The sequence below is a fragment of the Hesperophylax consimilis genome, chromosome 20 (assembly GCF_061612785.1).
Source record: "Hesperophylax consimilis isolate HC1 chromosome 20, BYU_Hcon_1.0, whole genome shotgun sequence".
Taxonomy (NCBI): Eukaryota; Metazoa; Arthropoda; class Insecta; order Trichoptera; family Limnephilidae; genus Hesperophylax; species Hesperophylax consimilis.
The window spans coordinates 12,176,824-12,202,895 of NC_142855.1; the positions used below are offsets into that span (position 1 = coordinate 12,176,824).

Genomic DNA, 26,072 nt, shown 5'->3' on the forward strand with positions numbered 1-26,072 from the left:
TGACATGGGATGGAAATGACAAAGATGGAAATGACATGGGATGGAAATGACAAAGATGGAACTGAAATTGAATGAAAATGAAATTGAATGCTAATGATATGGGATGGATATGACATGGAATAGAAATGACATGGGATGGAAATGACAAAGATGGAAATGACATGGGATGGAAATGACATGGAATGGAAATTACATGGAATAGAAATGATATGGGATGGAAACGGCAAGGAATGGAAATGAAATGCAATGGAAATGACATGGGATGGAAATGACATGGAATGGAAATGACATGGAATGGAAATTACATGGAATAGAAATGATATGGGATGGAAACGGCAAGGAATGGAAATGAAATGCAATGGAAATGACATGTCATAGAAATGAAATGGGATTGAAATGGCAAGGAATGGAAATTAAATGCAATGGAAATGACATGGAATGGAAATGACATGTGATAGAAATGACATGAAATGGAAATGACATGGAATGGAAACGTCATGGGATAGAAATGACATGGGATGGAAATGACAAAGATGGAACTGAAATAGAATGGAAATGAAATTGTTTGGCAATGACATGGGATGGATATGACATGCAATGGAAATGACATGGAATGGAAATGACATGAAACTGAAATGACATGGGTCAGAAATGACATGGAATGGAAATGACATGAAATAGAATTGACATAGAATGGAAACGACAAGTAATAGAAATGACAAGTAATGGAAATGACATGGGATGGAAATGACATGGGATGGAAATGACATGGAAAGGAAATGACATGGGACGGAAATGACATCTAATGGAAATTACATGAGATGGAAATGACATGGGATGGAAATGATAAAGATGGAAACGAAATTGAATGAAAATGACATGGAACGGAAATTACATGGATTAGAAATGATATGGGATGGAAATGACAAGAAATGGAAATGACATGAAATGGAAAAGACATGGGACGGATATGACAAAGATGGAAATAAAATTGATATAAATGACATGGAATAGAAATTACATGTAATGGAAATGATATAGAATGGAAATGACATGGGATAGAAATGACAAAGATGGAAATGACATGGGATGGAAAAGACATGGGATGGAAATGACATGAATAGGAAATGACACAGAATGTAAATGACATGGGACGGAAATATAATGTTATGGAAATGTCATGAAATGGAAATGACATGGGACGGAAATATAAAATTATGGAAATTAAATGAAATGGAAATTAAATAGAATATAAATGACATGTAATGGAAATGACATGGAATGGAAATGACATGGGATGAAAAAGACATAGAATGGAAATGACATGGAATGGAAATGACATTGGTCGGTAATGACAAAGATGGAAATGAAATTGATTGGCAATGACATGGAATGGAAATGACAAAGATGGCAATGACATGGAATGGAAATGACCCAGATGGAAATGACATGGAATGGAAAAGACAAAGATGGAAATGACATGGGATGGAAAGAACAAAGTATGTATTGTATTGTATTATTGTAAATAAAGCGTAGATAATGGTTGCTGCCGAACATGTTCAAATGAACTCATAAATATCTGTGTCCTAAATGTTTGAGACTTGTGCTGGACCTAAAAATATTAACGCAATGGAAGATTTGTGTCATTCTGTTTGCCACTTCCTGCGCTTCTACGATTTATCTGCTCCTATCTCTTAGTTATGTCCCTAGCAAGAGAATTTACTGGGAATGAATACGAGTTCACATTAGTTTAATATCTAAACATAAACAATCGCCAAATGTTTCATCTTAGAAAATAGAATTCATTTCAATTTAATCTTTTCGAAAATTATCACTTTATTGGTAATCCGATTAAAAGCGGTATTACGCCGTTCCTAATATTTTTTTAGTAAATTTCTTATATATTGGAACACGTGTTCGTGTACCTGCATTTGCCTTGATAACATATAATAAGGAAATGCTTATTATAATTTTTATGTACACACTTTCGGACATCGTGATAATATTTTCGTATTTTTTAAATTTATCAGGAAACCTATATATTCAATGATTAAGGGCCTGCAATCCCGTTTCTAACTGGATTTCCAATCCTTTCAAGAGATTCCTAATAAATTAGCAGTACGCATTTTTCTCCGTGTATTTTGTAAAAAACGTTTAAAATTTTATAAAGCAACATAAATAGAATGTACAGCACCGTTTTGTTTTGTTGATAAATTAATGCTATTTTGTATTTTCACGTTATCAAATATAACAAATAACAGAAAAATATACTGATTATTGTGGAAATAACAGCTTTGCTATATGATTTTTTTAAAATCAAATGCTGTTATTTTAAGTTTGGTCCGTCATTTCTACAACGAGATATGGAGCTTTGAAATATTCATTAAACTGTGTAAAAATAAATTTTATTAGACAAAAAAGATGAGTATTGAAACTACGGCTAAGTAAATAGTTACTAGCAAGTAAATAAATTCAAAGATGGAAATGCAATTAATTGTAATGACTATAGAATGGATATGACATGAAATGCAAATGACATGGGATGGAAATGACATGGGATGGAAATGACATGGGATGGAAATGACATGGGATGGAAATGACATGGGATGGAAATGAAATTTAACGGAAATGACATGGGATGGAAATGAAATTTAACGGAAATGACATGGGATGGAAATGACATGGAATGGAATAGACATGGGATGGAAATGACATGGGACCGAAATGACATGTAATGGAAATGACTTGAAATGGAAATGACATGGGATGGATAAGACATGGGAGGGAAATCACAAAGATGGTAATGAAATTGATTGGAAATTACATGGGATGGAAATGACATAGAATGGAAATTATATGGAATGGAAATGACAATGTTGGAAACAAAATTGATTGGAAATGACATGGAACGGAAATGACATGGAATGGAAAAGACACGGAATGGAAATGACACGGAATGGAAATGATATGAAATGGAAATGACATGGGGTGGAAATGACGTGGGATCCAAATGACATGGAATGGAAATGACATGGAATGGAAATGATATGGAATGGAAATGGCATGGAAATAATAAAGATGAATTTAACGTGTTGTTTAAAATGATTTTTTTTTACAATAGTGAATAATAATAACACAGAAAACGAAAATAAAATTATGGATTCCATTACGCTTGATGCCCAAGAATCTGGATCAAATCTTAGTACAGTGGAAGATAGTGAAGATCATTGAGATGACACAATGTTATTAGAAAAATACCCCTTCCGCCCCAAAGAACCTTCAACAAATTGAAAGAGGGATGCTGAAAAGATTCCATAAGCTGTTGCGTCAAGGCAGTGTACCAAGAAAAGATTCCATAAGCTGTTGCGTCAAGGCAGTGTACCAAGAAAAGATTCCATAAGCTGTTGCGTCAAGGCAGTGTACAAAGAAAAGATTCCATAAGCTGTTGCGTCAAGGCAGTGTACCAAGAAAAGATTCCATAAGCTGTTGCGTCAAGGCAGTGTACCAAGAAAAGATTCCATAAGCTGTTGCGTCAAGGCAGTGTACCAAGAAAAGATTCCATAAGCTGTTGCGTCAAGGCAGTGTACAAAGAAAAGATTCCATAAGCTGTTGCGTCAAGGCAGTCTACCAAGAAAAGATTCCATAAGCTGTTGCGTCAAGGCACTACAACATTAGTGTAAGAAAAGAGAATGAAGAATAATCCAATCACCATATCGAGCAGTCCGATGCAGCACTGGCGCAAGCTTCACTCTCATCCTACAGATGACGGTGGTGGCAGATTGATGTCAAAGATACCTAAAGGTCGAAGATTGCAAAGAACGCTCTCTTGACACTTGTGTACCCGACATGTTCTTATGTATTATATTCACGGGGGCTGGTGATCGGTGCAATACAATGGAAATGTTTGCGTTATCATTCGCCTTTTTCAATTTACTCTTTAGTTTTGTACATTATAAATTATTGTTACAAATAACTTGTTTATATTACACTAAAAACACTGGTAAACTAAAGAAGGCTGGTACTAAAGATCAATTAGTGAGAGATGTGAAGCGAATGTCTTTTGGGTGGTCAATAAATATGGCATAGCATGGCTAATAACTGTGGAAAGGGGGCCAATAACTGTGGAAAGGGGGCCAATAACTGTGGAAAGGGGGCCAATAACTGTGGAAAAGGAGGCAGAACTGTGGAAATGGGGGCCAATAATGTGGAAGGGACCAGTAACTGTGGAAAGGGGCAAATAATGTGGAAGGGGCCAGTAACTGTGGAAAGGGGCAAATAATGTGGAAAGAGGGCAATTATGTTGAAGGGGGGCAATAATGTGGAAACGGGGCTAATAACTGTAGAAAGAGGGGGCTAAGCAATATTGCATGGAATGGCTAATAACTGTGGAAAGGGGGCCAATAATGTGGAAGGGGCCCATAATGTGGAAGGGGCCAGTAACTGTGAAAAGGGGGGGCTATAAATATAGAATGGCATGGCCAATAACTGTGGAAAGGGGACCAATAACTGAATATCATTTCTTTATTCAATTCATAAATACTTAACTTATACTAAAAAATATGTATCAATATTAAGAGAAAACTAATTATCAACAAGCATTAAGAAATAAATTACCGACCTATAGGTGTAAAAATTTTTAGAACATGTTATTTATTAACAGAACCAATCGTTGTACAAATTAAAAAAATATCTTAAATTCGGTGAATATTTATTTATACTGGGTTTTTACAGATATGAGAACATTCCAGATATTATAAATCAGTTAATTTATGTTAAATAAATAGGTACAACAATTACAAAAATATATTAATTTTCATACATCTTAAGGCGAAGCTTAATGCCAAATCACCATTTTGATTCACCTTTACAACGAAATGGTGTACATTATGAATACCAAAAAATATGCTTTAGATAAATTGAACGTTTTCCTATCGCTTCGCTTGAGTATAATACAAATAAATATATAAATCACTCAATAAAAAATATAAATTCAAAAAAAAAATTTTTTTCAATAGAAATGTATGAACGCATAAAGAAAACGACTTTTTAAAAATACTGTATTATGGCTAAGATTATCTGTGACAGTTTCACTTGATACAATTTTTTGCTTTCTTATAAAATTATTTACAAAATAAATAAAAACCAGTTATTTGCTTGAAATCGAACGTTTCTAGACTCCGTTTGTCAAGCGATTTCAATGCCTATTACCTACGATATAAGGTATACCAAGAATATACACATGTTTGGCTTGTAGCTTCTTCTTGATAAAGATAAAATAAATAAAAATACAAAATTATATGAAAGCTCACTCAAATGACAAATAATACAAAAAAATAAAAGAGACACAAATAGAGACGCAAGTAATACGTAATATAATCCGCGCAAAATATTTTTTATAGCAGAACATTTTTCTAAATCCATATAAATTATCGACGAAAATGTCTACTTCAGCACACTCTATCTAATTATCATATTTAGGTCATTTGTTAATGTGTTCAGGTGAAACATGCTATGGCGTCTCAAACAATGGGAGTTCGGAACATTTAATTCAATATTGCTAATACATAATGCAGTATCATTAGTAGATGCATTCAGAGTCGCTTGATACTACTTGTATTGCAGTCAATTCATATCTCCGGGTGGAAAAAGAACTTCAAGCTACGTCAGTACTTTCTCGATGAGCCAACCTTGTTAAGTTTATTTTCTACGAACCTTGGGTTAAACATGGAAGACAACATAAGTATTCTACTTTTATGGCTATTTACATTTTGCATTCACACAGCGGTAGGCAAGATCTAAACATTTACACGACCGAAACACCAATCGAATTAATCGCTCGAACTTCAGCGGGAGCAATAGCTGCGAGCAGAGGCAGCGTTTTAATGTCTCAGGGGAGGGTACAATATGGTACCTTTGTATGGTAGGTAAGTACGGCTTTTGCAACAATGGACAAAACCAATGTGTTCATACTAACAATGATACATTTATGGTTTACTTGCAAATAGCGATAGGCGCAAACGACAAATCATCGACTTTTTTTTCCATCCACATATTACATCATAGGTATATGATTTTTGACAAAACGATTTTGTCAAAAATCATTCGAAATGATAGTCGGAGACAATCATTTTCACAATCGAATGTCAAATCCGAGAGATTATATTTCGATACGTCAAAAACATCTCGGATTGCTTGACAAACGAGATATTATACCGTAGGTATATTGTATTATATGCACGATTGCATTTGGGATTACGCAATTATTCTTTGCTAATATTGTCAAATGTTGGTATTTGATGATTTTTGACGGAATCCGTTTGTCCATAATAAACATCATTAAATCGAAATATTTCTATGATCAAAATATCGAGTAAATCATCGATGTTTTGTTGATTGTGCCCATCGCTAATTCACATTCCGAAAATATTCTAAAATTTATATTATCTATCTTTGTTATGTCTTTTGATTGATTTGTCTGCGACGACTGACATCTCACCTTTATATCATTAGTTTTATCAAATTAATAACCTATAATATTAATAATACCTCCAACTTCTGACACCCCCCGGCACACCCGCCTGCCGACGACCTTGTCCGAATATTGAAATCCATTATAATCTATTCTCACCTAAAGCTGATTTGCAAGTAGAACAAAGCTAGACTGTGACTGTGGTCATGTCTTATATTCAGAAAATTGTTATCAGCAAAACGTGAAATGTCAATTGAAAATATTTACAGCGATTCTGTTGATAATATCTTTGTGTTTGTTTGGTTTGGTTTCTTTAAATCCCTTTGAAACCAAAGTCTATCACGGATTGAGCAAGCAGATCCGAACTAATTATTTCCAAAAAATGTCATGGAACTGTTTATTTATGCGGTTGCAGTTTGCTGACTTGGAATGATTGGCTTTGTCAACATGAGTTTGATCTCTAATTAACTAACCATCACGCCGTTTCCCCGCAGGGGTAGTCAGAGAGGATGGACCGCCAAACAACTCGGTCACACCACAGACTCCTTGTCTCATTTACATTCATACATCGTCTCATACGTACTCATACTCTTCTATTATTCTGATTATTGACATGGCCCGACTCGACTATCTGATTCATGTCTTCCTCGGGCGTCCCCGACTTCTGCTACCATGATCATACATTAATCTCTGCCACGTCTTAAATAAAATAAATACAACAATTTAATAATATTGAATAAAAATCACGTTTATTTTAGTTTAAAGATAATGGAAATTTATACCGATCAGTCGTATGAACAGAAATAATATTTTATCTGTCTTCCAAAAGTCGTGTTTTATGTTGTTGTGAACCGCTCAATTCTGTGTTATCTCTTGTATACATTTGAACAGTTTGCACTCAACTGATAATTTAATGTTGCTTCAGTAATTTGTTCTGATTATTTTATTGAAGTTGTCTGCGTTCTCGTCTTCGCTGATTGATTTCTTCTCTGTTTCGCTCCCAATACATCCGATTACGTTCATTTCTTTTAGCATCCTTGTGAACGGACTGTGCACTTTCTTTGTGCAGTCTATTATCTCTTTTACGCTGCGTTTAATTAAAGTTGATCATCTTAAATCGACTGATCGCCGTAAAACGCTGGCCACGCTCAATACAAATGCGCAATTCGTATTTATAATAAGTACTAGCGAGGTCATACTTAGCAATCTGCGGATTTTGGAAAAAACTACCAATATTCATAGAAAATCTACCGAATTTTGTGAAAAACAACCGAAATTTTCTGAGAGTCTGCTGAAATTTTTCAAAATCTACCGAATTCAACTAAAATCCACAAAAATGTACCGAAGTTTTCAGTTTTCGGAACCAAACTTTTGAAATTCTCAGCTGAAGGGGCATCGTAAAAATATAGACATTTCATCCAAATTCATATAGGAATCGTTTATAGTCAAAGAACTTTACAGAATTGATCGAAATCTAACAGTTCTGCATTTGATTCTAACTTTGTGGAGGAATGAGGATTCTAACATCGTGAACTTTCAGACCAAACACGAGATTCAATCATTTTGAATACCACAGAGATGTGATTTAAATAACGAATTAAACATTATGACATAAATAATAATGAGGCATATTTAGTAGTGATGGACAAAAATGAAACATTTACATGATATAAATACTTTGATCAAATCATCAAAAGAATCGAGCGATTAATCGATTTAATCGCTTGGAGTTCAATGGGAGCAGAAAGAGACAGACTATTGTATTATGTTGAGGTGGGAAGAGGAGAGCGGCACTTAGAAAGAGACAGACTATTGTATTATGTTGAGGTGGGAAGAGGGGAGCGGCACATGGAAAGAGACAGACTATTGTATTATGTTGAGGTGGGAAGAGGGGAGCGGCACTTGGAAAAAGCATGTTACTTTGGTAAGGCAATATTTTGGAAAATAATGTTCGTACTTACTTCCAATAGAAAGGATATAAACTTGAATATTCCTGCTGGAGATTTGAAATCTCCTCCCGTTTCTCGTTATTCATTCTTCAATAGAATAAATAATTCAATTATTCCTTTCCCACGGACATAAAAACCTGGATACTAAAACAATATCGGGCCGATTGAATCTTTCACAAAAAATACAAACATAACCTTAAAATACATTCAACCTTAAGAATCTTTATAGAGCGCCCTCGAGGTGATTTTTCACAAAAACGGCACTTTAAAAATAACCAATTAATGTTTATTAATAACCTTATCAACTAATTATAAGTCAGAATGATGTTTTTACACTAAATGCAGGGGCGTCATAAATCCCAACCTAAAATATGTTCACGTACTCGTAGCTTCTTTGGTTGGTAGATAAAATCATAATTAAACATTTGTCAATTAGCAAGGAATAATTGCGTAATCCCAGTTCTCAGTTCCTAGTGGATATCAAATCATATTAGGTAGTACGTAACACAATGTACCACGGGAAAAATATCTAATTTGTCAAGCAATCAGCGGCGTAGCTACCTAGGGGCTACGCGGGGCAGTGCCCCGGGGCCCTCAAGCTCAGGGGGCCCTCGAATCTTTACCAGAAATCTCGATCGAACTGAACTTTTGGAAATTTCTCCCATTTTCAAAATAAATATGACAGGTTGCAACTTGCAACCCCACTTTAATCATGACAACTCAATTGAGAGAAATTCAAAAGTTATGCCTAGGGAATTCCCCTAAATTCTTTCTGTAGGTTGGCAGTGTTGGGATAGTGATATGTGCGTCATTCCCCAACGACACTTGTAGCGTATTAAAATATGGATAAAAAGAAACCCAGTGGTGCATTTAAACGCAAACAACGCCAAGAAAGAGAAGATAGTAAACAAAAATTGCCCAAAATTGCCAAGTTTTTTAGTCAGCCTTCTGCAAGTACATCTGGCCAAAATATTTCTATTGATAGTGACTCAAATAATGTGGTAACTGCAGTGTTGGTTGAGAAGCCTACTGAAGAAGATTCGACAATAATTGCAGTTGGAGATATCTCCGCCGCCGATCATGTGAACGTGGATGATGTTTGCATGACACACATAAGAGCGGAGGGTTTGGAGGAACCACAGACCTCAAATCTTCTTATGACTTGGGAAACTTCACGAACAAAATATTAAGTTACCAAACTCGAAACCCATATACTAGAACAAATTAGAGCGTCACCTTTTTTTGCCATCATAATGGATACGACTAAATAGAAGGTCAATACGATATCTGCAATAAAACTTCGTTATTTTGATATTATCAAAGCATTATCAGAAATAGTTCTAAAGAGTCCTAATAATGATGAGCGTAGTGAAGCAGAGAGTATTAAAATAAAAATGCTAAATTTCGAGTTCGTGTTGCTTTGCGAATTCATGCACAGTGTATTGAACGACATCAATTATGCATCCAAAACTTTACAAAAATGCGACATCAATTTGGGCGAGGCGAGTAAAGTTTTAGCAGAGACCAAAGCAAAGTTGCAAATTTATAGAAATAATTTCGAATTATTCAAGTGCAAAGCTAGTGAAACTGCAAGTAGGTAAATATGGTATTTATAACCATTTTCAATAAAAAAGGCAAAGAAAAGTTAATAAACATTTTTGATTTCCAAACCGAGAAAAAATATTTAAAATTGAGATTTTCAATAATGTACTAGACACAGTAATATCTCAATTAGATACACGTTTTATTGGTATTAGTGAAGTCTGTCATATATTCGATTTTCTAACACCAACATTTTTATTACATGTTGATTAAGCAACTTTACTACAAAAGTGTGACGAATTCCAAAGAAAATATTCAGATATAATAGGCCCTAGTTTTTCACTTCAATTTATTAATATTTACCATGTAGTTTTACCTCAACTAACTCAAGCATGGACTGTTCACTAATTATGTAAGGAAATAATGAGCAAATATGGAGTGCTAGAATGCATCCTAACGGAAGTATTTACAGCAATGTTATTATTCTTTACAATTCCTGTCACTTCTGCAGCAGCTGAAAGGTCATTTAGCAAATTAAAAATATAATTATAATAATATAATAAAATATGGGCCAAACACATGTATCGCTAATGGCAATTGAAAACAAAACCGCATCAAGCTTGGATTTAAACGAAGTCATTGATACTTTTGCGAAAACTAAAGCTAGGAAAAAATTGTAAATATAATTGTTATTTAGTCAGTTGGTAGGCCCGACCTTTATATAATAAACCCTTGAATCTTCTCTATTTCGTTTTATTAGCCAAACCTACACCAAGTATTAATTGTAATTTATGTTGTTACTGTTTAATATTTTTATTACATGCCCTGCAGTCTGCAGTGCACAAAAAAGAGCTTAAGTAGCTTAGCATTTTTAAAGTGTTTGTATATTTCATATTTTATTTGATAAAACTTAATCAGTTTACATAGCAGTGGGGCCCCATTTTTTAATTTGCCCCAGGGCCCTTGGTTACCTAGCTACGCCACTGCAAGCAATCCGAGATATGTTTGATGTTTCTCGGAGTTGGGAATCGATTTACGTTTATGAGTGAATTCTGACTAATGACGTGACGGCTGTGGTTTCGAATGACTTTCAAAACGATTGTCTCGGACTGTGATGATTTTTAACAGAATCGCTTCCTTGTTTGATGACTTTTTAAAACGATTATCTCGGAATGTGTGATGATTTTTGACAGAATCGATTTGTCCGTGACAATTTATTGAAATATTTCCATTGTCAAAAAGATCGAGTAAATCATCGATGATTCATCGATTGTGCCTATCGCTAATATTTAGTTAGCCTTTAATTCTATACGACTCATGTATAGAAATACCCATAATATGGGATAATTGTTGTCTAATAATGCGTTGACAACATTTCAACATATTATTACTTTGGCCTCTGACGTGGTATACAGTGATGCCATATCCCAAATATAAATAAACATATTTTATCATGTTTTGAAGGATAAACAAAAACATGTTTTTCGCAAGATTTTATTGAGAACTAACTAGCTGTACCCCGTCACGCGTAGCTGTGGCTCAGTCTACTATGCTGAGAGAGAAAAAATAGCTTGTGTTTCTGTAAATAAATTATCTATAATGTTTTATTGAGACGAAGCAATTTATAATTTTTCTTTTAATAATGTTTTTGATAAAAACACCCACACAAAAGAAAAAAAAAACTTATTGTTATTATTGTCGGGTTTAATTTGAGAACTCCATTTAAGTTCCATGGTAACTCAACACATTGATTGAAACTAGTTAAATAGGATATGAAGGTAACTATTTAACCTAGTTTTTGTTTCATCACTTTTTAAAAGTGTGATGAATTGTTATTTTGGTGAGTTATCCGGTCACCCTTTATTTTATATTAAAACTAGCTGCGGTTTACCCGGCTTTGCTCGGGGACTTATGAATGGTTTGTCGTAAACTTGTGATGATCTCATTAAGTTTAGCCAGCGTTATCAATGTAAGCCCCCGAAAATAAATTTTTTTACGACTTGATTACAAAACATCAACTTTTCTCTACTTTCTAAAAATATAATATGCATGTATTATATATGTTAACCTTCCGGAAGAAATTCTCTAAATGATAGTCAAAACCTTATCAAAATCCGTTGCGTAGTTTAGAAGAACTAAGCGCACAAGTAGACAGACGCGGATAGCGACTTTATTTTATACTATTTAGAGAAGAGATATGAATTTTAGTTTTATTGGAAAAACTTTCGTTTGACTTTTAATGGTTATAAATATCGATGTATAACAAGCTAATACTAACAAATGGTAAAACAGATAATAAATAAATACTATAGCTGCCAAAAACGTGGAAAAAATAGTTGCAAAATAATATTGTTAATTCTAAATTTGAAATATGAGATCGACAAATATGACGTTAATAATTGGGTTCCAACGGGCGAGTGGTTAAAACGATGTCCCAGTAAAACAAGATATTAACAAAAAATAAATTGTAATATAAGGAATATAATATTTATCAATATAACATGTTACATCATCATTGGTTGTGTATACCTTATCAGAAAAGAGAAGTTCTTATGTCTGATAAGGGAGCCACGATTCGTACATAAGTTTTATATTATAATAATATTTTTGTACAGTAATGTTTAATTTAAGTTTAAAAAAAAAAATCATTTATTTGTTCTGATGGTTGACAATACAGCGCAGATCAGAAGGGAGATTATTGTAGTTGTTTATGGCTTGGTAAATATAATGGTTTTGAATTTGTGTTGTTTTAAAATTAGGTGTAAGTAAACAATTTATTTCCATTTCTCATTAGTTTGTAAAATTCTTGGTATTCTTTGATATTTTTTCTATGCACATTTTTATAAAGGAAGCCTTGCTTAAATATGTCATTGACATTAATTTGGTACTGGAAATTAGAGGTGGGTCCAGTGAGTACTTCTCGTTACTAGGTACAATGAGTAAACTATATACTTTATATGAGTAACTCTATATAAAGTATATTATACCGACCCGAGAAATGATAAAGAATAAGTAATTTGTAAACTGTACTCACATAATTTCTACCCACAAATTCCCCACAAATTTTCTACGTAAAATTGATTCCTCCGTTGGAGAAATTCTGTGAAACATAATTACTCACATAAAATTTCAAATCCATTTATGTAAGAAAACTTCTGTAAAAAGTTATTACCCACAAAAAAAATATGTGATGACCCACAGTAATTTTCAAATATCCTATTAAAAATACCTTTCAAAAATACCTGGTAAAAGTACCTATTCAAAATATCCATCAAAAGTACTTATTCAAAGTACCTATTGAAAATCACCATCAAAAGTACCTATTCATAGTACTTATTGAAAATAATAAACAAAAGTACCTATTCAAAGTACCTGTTGAAAATACCCATCATAAGTACCTATTCATAGTACTTATTGAAAATAATAAACAAAAGTACCTATTTAAACTACCTGTTGAAAATACCCATCAACAGTACCTATTCAAAGTACTTATTGAAAATAATAAACAAAAGTACCTATTCAAAGTACCTGTTGAAAATATCCATCATAAGTACCTATTCATAGTACTTATTGAAAATAATAAACAAAAGTACCTATTTAAACTACCTGTTGAAAATACCCATCAACAGTACCTATTCAAAGTACCTGTTGAAAATACCCATCATTAGTACCTATTCATAGTACTTATTGAAAATACCCATCAAAAGTACCTATTCAAACTACATGTTGAAAATACCCATCAATAGTACCTATTCAAAGTACCTGTTGAAAATACCCATCAAAAGTACCTATTCAAACTACCTGTTGAAAATACCCATCAATAGTACCTATTCAAAGTACCTGTTGAAAATACCAATCAAAAGTACGTATTCAAACTACCTGTTGAAAATACCCATCAATAGTACCTATTCAAAGTACCTGTTGAAAATACCCATCAATAGTACCTATTCAAACTACCTGTTGAAAATACCCATCAATAGTACCTATTCAAAGTACCTGTTGAAAATACCCATCAATAGTACCTATTCAAAGTACCTGTTGAAAATACCCATCATAAGTACCTATTCAAACTACCTGTTGAAAATACCCATCAATAGTACCTATTCAAAGTACCTGTTGAAAATACCCATCAAAGTACCTTTTGAAAATACCCATCATAAGTACCTATTCATAGTACTTATTGAAAATAATAAACAAAAGTACCTATTTAAACTACCTGTTGAAAATACCCATCAATAGTACCTATTCATAGTACTTATTTAAAATAATAAACAAAAGTACCTACTCAAACTTCCTGTTGAAAATACCCATCAACAATACCTATTCATAGTACTTATTGAAAATAATAAACAAAAGTACCTATTCAAAGTACCTGTTGAAAATACCCATAAAAAGTACCTATTCAAACTACCTGTTGAAAATACCCATCAAAAGTACCTGTTCATAGTACCAATTAAAAATAATCATCAAAAGTACCTGCCCTTAAAAACTGAATATAACAACCTGCAAATCATGATACAGGAGAAATACCTTGGGCTGTGCATTGATAAACACCTAACTTTTAAACAGCATATTCAAGATATTAGAGATAAAATCACCCCCTTAATTAGCGTATTTAGCCGGATATCATACCTGTTACCAAATAATATTAAAAAAGGTCTATATTATAGCCTGGTACATTCACATTTAAACTACTTGATTGAAATCTGGGGAAATGTATGTGAAACATATATAAATGAACTACAGGTAACACAAAACAAAGTAATCAAAAAGCCATTTCACTTCAAACCTAGAACATCAACAAAAAATTATACATGGAAACAAAACTATTAAAATTAAGAAAATTATATGAATATAATACATGTCTCCTTATTTACAAAATAAATAATAAACTCATACATACAAATACAGAACTCATTAAAACGTCCCAAGTACACACACACTTTACACGGCAACAGGATAAAATACATTTAAACACCATACATACTAATTATGGAAAGCAATCCATTGGTTACGAGGGGAGCAACATATATAATTGCCTCCCAGACGAAATTAAAAATGAAAAAAGTGTATGTACATTTAAAAAAAAATGTTCAGTTTTGTGCTCAATCAACAAAAAAATGAATGTGAATAATATCATTGTGTAATATATTTATGTGTAATGTATTCGTTAACACAAGAGCCTCGTCTCTTTATGGTGAGGAAAAGCTATTATTATTTACCTTTATAACACTGTATAATATGTATAAATTGTATATTTATTGTAATAAACATACAAATATTAAATAAAAAATAAAAAAAATTCTAGTTAAATAAGTGAAAAATGTAATTTTCTTTTATCTAGAATAAAAAAATTAAAAAATGGAGATGGGGAAGAGGGAGGTAGGATAGTACCTGGCTGTTCAGATTTGGTCACCAAACACGGCTGAAGCCATTTCAAGCAACTTTTCAATTCTGATTTCCACTCTGCAACGTGCCGCAAGTAACTATGTATTACTTTAAATGAATAAATTGTGAGATGCCGTCAACAAGTCATCAATCTATTTTAAATACGTCTACGAATGAATGAAAACCTTGCAAGTGGATTTTAACCCACTTCCCGACAACCGATCGAGCTGAATTTCAGCAGATATACTCGTTGTCGATGACAATGCATTTATCAACTTTGGTGGCAATCGCGCGTACATACGCGAATATTATTTATTTATTTATTAACGCCTTTTTCGGGGCTTTAACAGCAGTTAATATGCGAAATAAATGTCGGTCATACCCAATCGTGATTTGGTTCAGTTGTTAGCTCGGTTGACTCCAGTCCCTGTGGAGGAAGTTTCAATATTAAAGGACATTATGTATTTAATTCATCCTATTGATAAAAATAAATGTTTTTTTATTGAAGACAATATTAGCGATTTCTAAACGAAAATCTGAAACAGAAAAATCAGAAAAGGATACGGTCACATCTAGGACTCGAACCCAGGACCCTTGTCTTTCCGGGACACTGCTCTACCACTGAGCTAATGGGACCCTATCCCCCTCGGTCACTTTTAACTGTATCATACTTCGAATAAGAACTACCAACAATGTCTTCATTTTTTCACCGCACATTTTTATTGGCAACTATCTTTATGTATGATCGCAAGATTCAACCGAACTAAATGCAATCTAGACAGCGTCTTTTTAGATAAACCTATCTTATTTTTTTTATTTTTTAATCTGCGACATCTATTGACTTTTCTGCAAGTCTAGAATGAATATTTATTTTTCGGAATAACTTTATTTAGTAATACCTCAAATTGTAATTATTTAATTATTGAAGACAATATTAGCGATTTCTAAACGAAACGGGTGAAAAAATGAAGACAATGTTGGTAGTTCTTATTCGAAGTATGATACAGTTAAAAGTGACCGAGGGGGATAGGGTCCCATTAGCTCAGTTGGTAGAGCAGTGTCCCGGAAAGACAAGGGTCCTGGGTTCGAGTCCTAGATGTGACCGTATCCTTTTCTGATATTTCTGTTTCAGATTTTCGTTTATAAATCACTAATATTGTCTTCAATAATTAAATATTACAATTTGAGGTTTTACTCAATAAAGTTATTCCGAAAAATAAATAAAAATAAATGTATTATAGTAAAATAAAACGTTGTTTCAAAAGTTGGAGATCGTATTTCACGTTGTTGTTTTTCGCGGGAACCATAATTGATAATATATATTATATTATAATCAATAAATATGATGTCGAAGGAAGTGGGGATAGGAATGAATCCCGTCGTCCCGGGAACCATTGAACGCTAACACTAAGCCTCGCTGTGTGAAACCTGTGTGGTACCTTATAGCGGTAATGATTTGTTATAAATAAACAATACAACAACACAATATGTACGACGTACAAAAGTAGCGCTAAATCTGGTACTATTTATTTATATTTATAGTTTTTTTTATTTATATTGAGAGCTATTTTTTAAAATATTTTAGTAGGAGTGGTTCAATGCCGTCACGCGCATTGTATGTTTGTACTGTCGTATAATATAATATTTACTGATAATATATGTCTCATCAGTGAAAACAATCATGTTTGCACATTAATTATATTATTACACATTGTACGTCTAAACACCTAACCTAACATAAATTCATCTCTTTACGTTGTAAATCTTACGGCCGTTGTGGCCAATCTAATCTGAGCCGAATACTCGACTCAACCCTGCTGAAATGCCCAAATCCGTTTTGCCCAAAGCACTTGATCGCCACACCACTCAAATTTAAGGAAGCTAACCTCGTGGATTAAAGACGCTTAAGGAAGACCTACTTATAAAAACTGACAACAGAGCGAAATACGCGAAAGCAATCGATCTGTCATCGCTGTCATCTGTCATCAGTTCACGCTCTTGTCGGTTTTTTAATTCGAATTATGAACATTTTGAATATAGTAGATGCGGTGGAATGGGCCGATATGCTTGATAATAATATTGGATTATATAGGCGGCGACAAGACGGCGATATAAATTTTATACATATATTAAATGATGCAGACTTTTATACCCGTTTTAGGATGACTAAAACGTGTTTTTTATACGTTTTGAGCCAAATAGAGTATAACTTGACTTACGCAAGCGAAAGGTAAAATTTTGACTTATTCGAGTGTCATTGAATATATTTAGCACTTATCAGGTCTGAAAACCTTTTATCTAATGTTATCATGCTTTGTTTATTTCTTTTTTAGAAACTGCCCAGTTTTACCATGCAATCAATTGCTTGTTGCTTTGCGTTTCTACGCAACTAGAAGTTTCCACATAACAAATGGAGACTTTTTTAAAATTTCCCCATCTACGACCAGCAAAATCGTAAAAAATGTTTCTCGTGCCTTGGCAAGTTTAAGGCCTGTCCACATTAAATTAGCAATAGGGGAAGAGGTGGAAGTAGTAAAAAGGGAGTTCCACGAAAGTGCCAGACAAGCATGTGTTTTAGTTTTGTCTGCATGGTACTGTACCAATTAAGTATTGTGTTGACCATCTGATTTGTCCGAAAGGTGGACCAGAAGCTGAAACGTTCAGAAATAGGAAGGGCTACCATTTCAGATGCCAGAATGAGAATAAGAGACATTGTAGCAAGATGGCCAGGATCTACACATGACTCTTTCAAGGCTGCCGAGCGAGAGCAATGTTCGAGACAGGGCAGTACCCAAATGGAGCACTCGTAGGAGATATTCCATTAATGGTGGACTGACATGCTTCGCTCTAACTCTCTTAACGTTCCAAACTCTTCTCCCATTAGCTTATTCGGAGAGTCATTTGTCATGTTTTCAGTTGGTTGTTGGTCATTCACTGACCCATAAGGGTTGGGAAATGGAAGGTTAGGTACATTTATAAATTAAACAATCTCTTCTTGCTATACAAATGTCTCATATATTGCAATAAATGAATCCACGCTACTAGAAAAAGCTTTATTCTCTTTGTGGATGGATTTGGCAGTTAATTTACTGATTTTAAATCTATTTTTGCTGTCATGTCTCTCTAAACTGTCGGCCAATGAAAATACATGCAGTTTTGTTAGGTTTTGATGAGCAAATATTAAATATTCAGTACTCGACGTAAAATGTGTTACGAGGTTGAACTTTCAGGAAATTAAAAAAAAAAAAAACAAAGAAAAAACTGTTTTGTTAATGAAGGTTTTTTGAATCTAAACTCTTAACTGTAACCTTTGATAAAACTACAGAAAAAAACATCATCCACATAAAGATTCAGCATTAAAAAACTAGGCAGAAAGTTACAAGTTTTACATAAATAATAGAATAGTTTACAGTTTATAGGAACATAGTAATACACCAATAAACCGGAGTGACCAATCACAGGCATCCGGAACGTTCAGCTCTCTATGCCGTGAAGGAGCGCATCTAGTGGAGTATCCTTGTTCATCAGAGCGTTTGGAGTGGGAGTCGTAACCCTCGGCAACAGAGACTCGAAGATGTGGGCAACATGAAAGCAAACCAAAGAAAGATTAAAAAGTACACATAAAAGGCATTATTATTGATATTGGTCTGCGAAGCTAATGAACGATGACCAATAAACAAGAATCATAAATCATAAAGAAAATAGTTCCCACAAAGCAAAACTAGCAATTAATAGAATATAGGGAGAATTTAATATTGTTTACTGTGACATACATATATATGCACATTATGAGAATATTGGAAACAACTGAAAATAACTTAAGAAAATTGTGACATACATATATACGCACATTATGAAAATATAGGAAATAATAAAAAAAACAAGAAAAAAATCCTTTAGTGCGGGAATACTTAGCGCGTGCACCATTCTCGAGTGCTCCAGCCGAACGTGGATTTACTTGATTTTAAGGACATTCTGCAAAAGAAAACAGTATAACATTATTACAAATGTATGTTTTATTTCATATTTTAGACATATCTGCTGACACCATATCGAAATCCGGAAACACCCAACCAGAACAACTACAACACAAAACATATAAAAACAAGGAACGTGGTAGAAAAACAATATGGATTGTGGAAAAGACGATTTCCGGTCTTATCCAATGGCCTACGACTAAACATCGACACCACGATGGCAGTTATAGTTGCATGTGGAGTTCTTCACAACATATGCATCAATCGTGGGGAGGAATATCCACAAGATTGGATCCACGGTGTTGGTGATGAACCCAACAATGTGGCATTCAGGAACAATGCAGGGAACAACATGGCCCATTTAAATAGAGACGTTATTGCAAATAATATGTATGTACAAGCATTATAATATTAACAATTACCACTTTCTAATTTCTTTGTAATTGCCTCCTGAGCTCTCCTCTCTAACTTCAATATATCCAGTTGGATTTCCCATCGGATTTCTGCTCGGGCTGCCTCTGCGACCTTCTGCTTCCTGGCATCACTAAGGATTTGCAGTTGTATATCCGATTGGGCTTCTTTTGAGACCCTCGCCGCATCGAGCATTTCCAGTTGGAGTTTCAAGTGGGCAGTCTGCATACTCAGGAGGTCGCATTGCAAAAGAGACTGGACCTGTTTATTGTTATTAGTTAATTTTGTAGAACTCCATTTCAATTTTTATTTATTTTATATATTCAATAATTTGTTATCTAATGTATAAAAACAGTTTGATAATGCCTTCAGAGGGCGAAACAGCTGTAACGCATAATAATAATTACAAAGCAGAACTTGTTTATAATAAACTGTTTTTATACCTTTTGCATTTGAAAGTTTTCAGTCTGGGTCTCTAATAACACTCTTTCCGTCGCAAGTTGGGTGGTAGCAACATTTTGCAGGTCACTAAAGAGCGAGTCCTTTGTTGATTTTCCCAAGCACAGTCGCCTCTTGAATGCCTTCCTTGGAACTACGGGTCGAACAGTTGATACCACTGGCATCACTGGATTTTCATCCTGAACAAAATATAAGAAGAATGTCAAGTTTTATAACCAGCCACAAGTAATTTAAAAACAAATAATGTGTAAACCTTTCAAAAGACCGTGTAATAAAATAACATTTTACACAAGTATCTATGGGAAAATGAAGAAATTAAAATATTTTGCAGATTAGTTATTTCAAGTTATTGATGGCCGAGCGGTAAGGCTCACGACTAGCAATCCGGAGGTCGCCTGTTCAATAATAATAAATAGTATATTTGCAGTACATTACAGAGTGGAAGATACTCTCAGTATCACCCTGTTGTAACACCACCATTAAAGAATTGAAACATGGAATGAAATGGTTTTAGCCATGCTTGGTGACCAGATTTGAATACCCAAGTACTTACCCATCTTCCCCTTCCTTCCCTAATACCTTCAGTTTCACAACACACCCCAATTGGAGATGCCGCAGTCTTACCGCACTGACTCTGGGCAGTTGGGAGCAGTTGAGACACCATTCCGCAGGCTCCACTGATTCCAGAGTCGGCTGCTCTACTTCCTCCCGGCTGGTGGATGCCTGTTGATCATCTTGGACGGCAGGACCATTGCAATCAAACCTTTCAAAATAGAATACAAATATGTATGTCACGTTAAATAATATTAAATTCTCTCTATATTCTGTTAATTGCTAGTTTTGCTCTGTGGGAACTATTTTCTTTATGATTTATGATTCTTGTTTATTGGTCATCGTTCATTAGCTTCGCAGACCAATATCAATAATAATGCCTTTTATGTGTACTTTTTAATCTTTCTTTGGTTTGCTTTCATGTTGCCCACATCTTCGAGTCTCTGTTGCCGAGGGTTACGACTCCCACTCCAAACGCTCTGATGAACAAGGATACTCCACTAGATGCGCTCCTTCACGGCATAGAGAGCTGCCAACACCAACGTTCCGGATGCCTGTGATTGGTCACTCCGGTTTATTGGTGTTGCTACTTACTGTTATGATCAATTATACATACTATGTTCCTATAAACTGTAAACTATTCTATTATTTATGTAAAACTTGTAACTTTCTGCCTAGTTTTTTAATGCTGAATCTTTATGTGGATGATGTTTTTTTCTGTAGTTTTATCAAAGGTTACAGTTAAGAGTTTAGATTCAAAAAACCTTCATTAACAAAACAGTTTTTTCTTTTTTTAATTTCCTGAAAATTCAACCTCGTAAGACATTTTACGTCGAGTACTGAATATTTAATATTTGCTCATCAAAACCTAACAAAACTGCATGTATTTTCATTGGTCGATAGTTTAGAGAGACATGACAGCAAAAATAGATTTAAAATCAGTAAATTAACTGCCAAATCCATCCACAAAGAGAATAAAGCTTTTTCTAGTAGCGTGGATTCATTTATTGCAATATATGAGACATTTGTATAGCAAGAAGAGATTGTTTAATTTATAAATGTACCTAACCTTCCATTTCCCAACCCTTATGGGTCAGTGAATGACCAACAACCAACTGAAAACATGAACAAGTCATAAGTAATGTGCGCTTTCCAGCTATTGTTGAACTACAATGACAATGCATTGACAAGCTTTTGGATTCCACTACGTAATGGTAGTACTAAAAGTGAGGGTTTATTTGAGTGCGCCAATTCTGGGTCTACTGCCATATACCGTAAACATAATGTATTCCTAATTGCTCCGGGTACTAATGCTGACTCAGTGGACATGTTCAGTCATCACCAAATACCAATTTAATTAAAAACAAGATATTTTAACTTACGAATTTACCATCCCGGAGGAACTTAATCCAATTGCTGCCTCAACCTTCAGCAGCACTGGCAAATCTTTAGTGATGATATGTAATGGAAAAATGGAATCACACGTAACCACTTATCACACTGCTAAACGTTTTAACAGATAATGTATTACACGCTGTCTCGTTTGTACGTTGCTGCTGGAACGAGATGGAGCATGTGACCCGCTATCAACTGTTCAATGTTTCGAGGTGTAGACCCACCTCTAAAATACTTTAAAATTACTACAATATTATTCAACTACATTAATTGGAAACTTACTTCACAGGGGGCGAAATGTCCTGGAACCAGCCCTGCTTACAAGAGCGGGAGTTGTTACAAGAGAATCGTTTTTCCCGAAGATGCGTCTTCTGGTTTGTCAATAAGTCTGAAAAATATAATGGATTAAGTACAGTAAATTCATAAAATCTCAAAAATGAGGAGAAACGTTAATTTTATCAAACAAAAGTCGGTTTTACCTGCTGCCTCGGTAATTGCTTCAGAGCGTTCTAAGCATTCCTTTTTAACATCCAGAATGTCTATGTCAATTTCCGAATAAGGAATTCCGCCTCCATCTTCATCTTGATGTCCTGGTTCAGCCCTGGTGGTAACAGTCTCCACATTAATGCTAGCTGGAAAACAAAATATAAACTTTATCACAATAATAATGTGCCGATGGCACAAATCGTCAGATGCAATGTAATTGTCTTTACCGGTACATGGAAAAAGAATTGCAGTACCAGCCATCACTATAGGTCTTGTACAATGAAACAATGTTTAACTAACTAACCATCACGCCATTTCTCAGCAGAGGCAGAGAGGAAAAACTGCCACACATCTCTATCTCGGCACAAACTCCTCGCTAAGTAACGTAGTGTACGGCATGTCCTACTGTGCAACATTTCAAAATGGATTCCGAACATCTGAATATAACATCTTAATGTTTTACATAATATGCAATGTGTCTTACTGGCTGTTGGAGTACTTTCTGCATACTGCAAACGTTTCTTCTTCGCATCCGGGAGGTTGAAATCTGTCTCTGTGTACGGCATTGCATCTCTATCCACTTCTTGCGGTCCTGGTTCCATGAGTTATTGTAATTGTTTCAAGCCCAAAACAATAAACCTGAAACACAACAGTATTAAAAAGGAACTCTAATTTTGTTTAGGTTATAACATGCTGTCAAAACAATAAGAAATAACAAATATTTGGAAATTAGGACATAAATGTGACTGTATCGTCCGATTACAGTACCGTTGCCATACCTTCGAAATACGAATCCAAAATTATACGTAGAATTGGCATGCCGAACTTTCAACAATATTTTCAAAAACAATAACAGGATAATTTGTAAAAGGGCCGTTTTTGTGAAAAAATCACTCGGGGCAACTTTACTTCAAATAGATTCCCTTGGGAGTACCACTGGCGTAAAAGACGGGTAAGCTTCGGTTTATGGGTGAAATTCCTAAAAATTAAAACTAGTTATTTTTATACTAACTTTGGGCCGGGGAATCCGAATCTGGAAGAATTAGGTGGCGGCAAGCAATATTAACTGAATTACACGACTTTAAAATTTCGACGCACAAAAAATTTAACTGGCCATTTTGAACGCTTTCTGACAATAAAACTAGTTATCTTTATACTAACTTTGGGACGGGGAATCCGAATCCGAAAGAATTAGGTTGGGGCAAGCAATATAAACTGAAATATACGGCTTAAAAATTTTAGATGCAAACAATATACAACGGAATTGCCGATGCGTTTTTTTGACAGTAAATCCATAGAAAAATAACCAAAGATATATAAAATTAAGTGTTGCTAGTAAGCAATAATATCAATAACGTAAAATAACATGTTTATAATTTCAGTAATATTTCATATTCAAACAGTTAGATTTAGGTTTATTATCACGAAAGGTGAGTTTTTATTTCGGGGGAGACGAAAATATATGCATTTTATATTTTAATTTTGCTAACATTATTTCATTTACGTAAAGTATTCAGATACATTTTATTCACTTTTGTATCACAAACCATGTTACACAAACCTAGCGTAGCCGCTAAACTACTTGAAAACTGGGATGTTTTCTTGCCTTGACGCGAGTAGGCGCTACGAAGGGGGCACTTTCCTTTCTATCACAAACCATGTTACACAAACCTAGCGTAGCCGCTAAACTACTTGAAAACTGGGATGTTTTCTTGCCTTGACGCGAGTAGGCGCTAAGAAGGGGGCACTTTCTTTTCTATCACAAACCATGTTACACAAACCTAGCGTAGCCGCTAAACTACTTGAAAACTGGGATGTTTTCCTGCCTTGACGCGAGTAGGCGCTACGAAGGGGGCACTTTTTTTTCTATCACAAACCATGTTACACAAACCTAGCGTAGCCGCTAAACTACTTGAAAACTGGGATGTTTTCTTGCCTTGACGCGAGTAGGCGCTACGAAGGGGGCACTTTCTTTTCTATCACAAACCATGTTACACAAACCTAGCGTAGCCGCTAAACTACTTGAAAACTGAAATACGTAAATACTTACGTAATTGAAATAATGTTAGCAAAATTAAAATATAAAATGCATATTTTTTCGTCTCCCCCGACATAAAAACTCACCTTTCGTGATAATAAACCTAAATCTAACTGTTTGAATATGAAATATTACTGAAATTATAAACATGTTATTTTACGTTATTGATATTATTGCTTACTAGCAACACTTAATTTTATATATCTTTGGTTATTTTTCTATGGATTTACTGTCAAAAAAACGCATCGGCAATGCCGTTGTATATTGTTTGCATCTAAAATTTTTAAGTCGTATATTTCAGTTTATATTGCTTGCCCCAACCTAATTCTTTCGGATTCGGATTCCCCGTCCCAAAGTTAGTATAAAGATAACTAGTTTTATTGTCAGAAAGCGTTCAAAATGGCCAGTTAAATTTTTTGTGCGTCGAAATTTTAAAGTCGTGTAATTCAGTTAATATTGCTTGCCGCCACCTAATTCTTTCAGATTCGGATTCCCCGGCCCAAAGTTAGTATAAAAATAACTAGTTTTAATTTTTAGGAATTTCACCCATAAACCGAATATATTCCTAAAAGACAAAGACGATTGGCGTGGAAGTTGGAGCATTTGAACATTCCTGAGTCCAAATTAAAGAACGGTCGCTCTTTGATTTGGAATAACAACCGAAGACGCAACCAAAATTAACAGTGTGATTAGTGTAGTCGTGTAGAAAAGCGATCAACTTACCAATATATGTCAGAAGCTAGGATATTATCACAGATATACCGATATTATGTAGAATATATTGAATATTAAAGTTTGGAACTGCATGAAAGATGAAACGATTGATTTGGCGGTAAATTTAGCGCCGTCAACAATAATATTTAGGTTAGGTTCAGGATTGCCATTATAAATAAATCAATCAGTTGCCATGTTCCAAATGCATAATATGTCATAAATAGGATCCGGAATCGCGGTGGCTTTACCAGTGCTGTACTCAAGGGAAAAATAATTACCTACTTATGAAACACTTATTTATAGACCGCTTTCCAGTTTTAGTATGCCAGGAGTCAAGTATGTTGTCAACATTGAAAAGTTTTCTCGGAGAAGCCTATTAGAAATAACTTTCACGCCTCTTATTAATAATATCTTTATTTAATGCTTACCTGTTGTGAATTCGAACAGAATGTACATTGTACACGATGCAGGATCAATTCATTTTGATGTCAACATTATTTTTATAATACAGTATAAGAATCCGTTCCATATTTTCTGGTGATAAATTATAAATTCAAAATTTCAAAAATCCACTTATATATAGAAAATGATCGTTCAACATCGACAGATGTAAGCGGAGCAAATTTATAGAGTTGTGTTGAATTGATGGTAACATTTAAATTTTCACTAATGCTCCGTAATTTATCGTAGCC

The 26,072-nt window shown here is 34.3% G+C and overlaps 1 protein-coding gene across 3 annotated transcripts; it reads right to left on the bottom strand.

Annotated features, from left to right (window-relative positions):
* Window positions 1-19,186: 19,186 nt before the first annotated feature.
* Window positions 19,187-25,530, bottom strand: LOC149414096 (uncharacterized). 3 transcript variants are annotated; one of them, XM_089644067.1, is made up of 8 exons: window positions 25,390-25,530; window positions 23,113-23,267; window positions 22,622-22,774; window positions 22,425-22,530; window positions 20,820-20,958; window positions 20,180-20,374; window positions 19,748-19,997; window positions 19,187-19,323 (listed from the first exon to the last, which is right to left on the bottom strand). In XM_089644067.1, exons 2-8 carry the CDS (start codon window positions 23,228-23,230, stop codon window positions 19,313-19,315), a joined length of 972 nt encoding a protein of 323 aa, XP_089500193.1. In that variant the 5' UTR covers window positions 23,231-23,267; window positions 25,390-25,530; the 3' UTR covers window positions 19,187-19,312. The 3 variants fall into 3 exon arrangements, with proteins under 3 accessions (XP_089500193.1, XP_089500195.1, XP_089500194.1); XM_089644069.1 differs by lacking the exons at window positions 19,187-19,323; window positions 25,390-25,530 and adding an exon at window positions 23,790-23,903 and having other exon boundaries at window positions 19,709-19,997; XM_089644068.1 differs by lacking the exons at window positions 19,187-19,323; window positions 25,390-25,530 and adding an exon at window positions 23,641-23,767 and having other exon boundaries at window positions 19,709-19,997.
* Window positions 25,531-26,072: the final 542 nt, after the last annotated feature.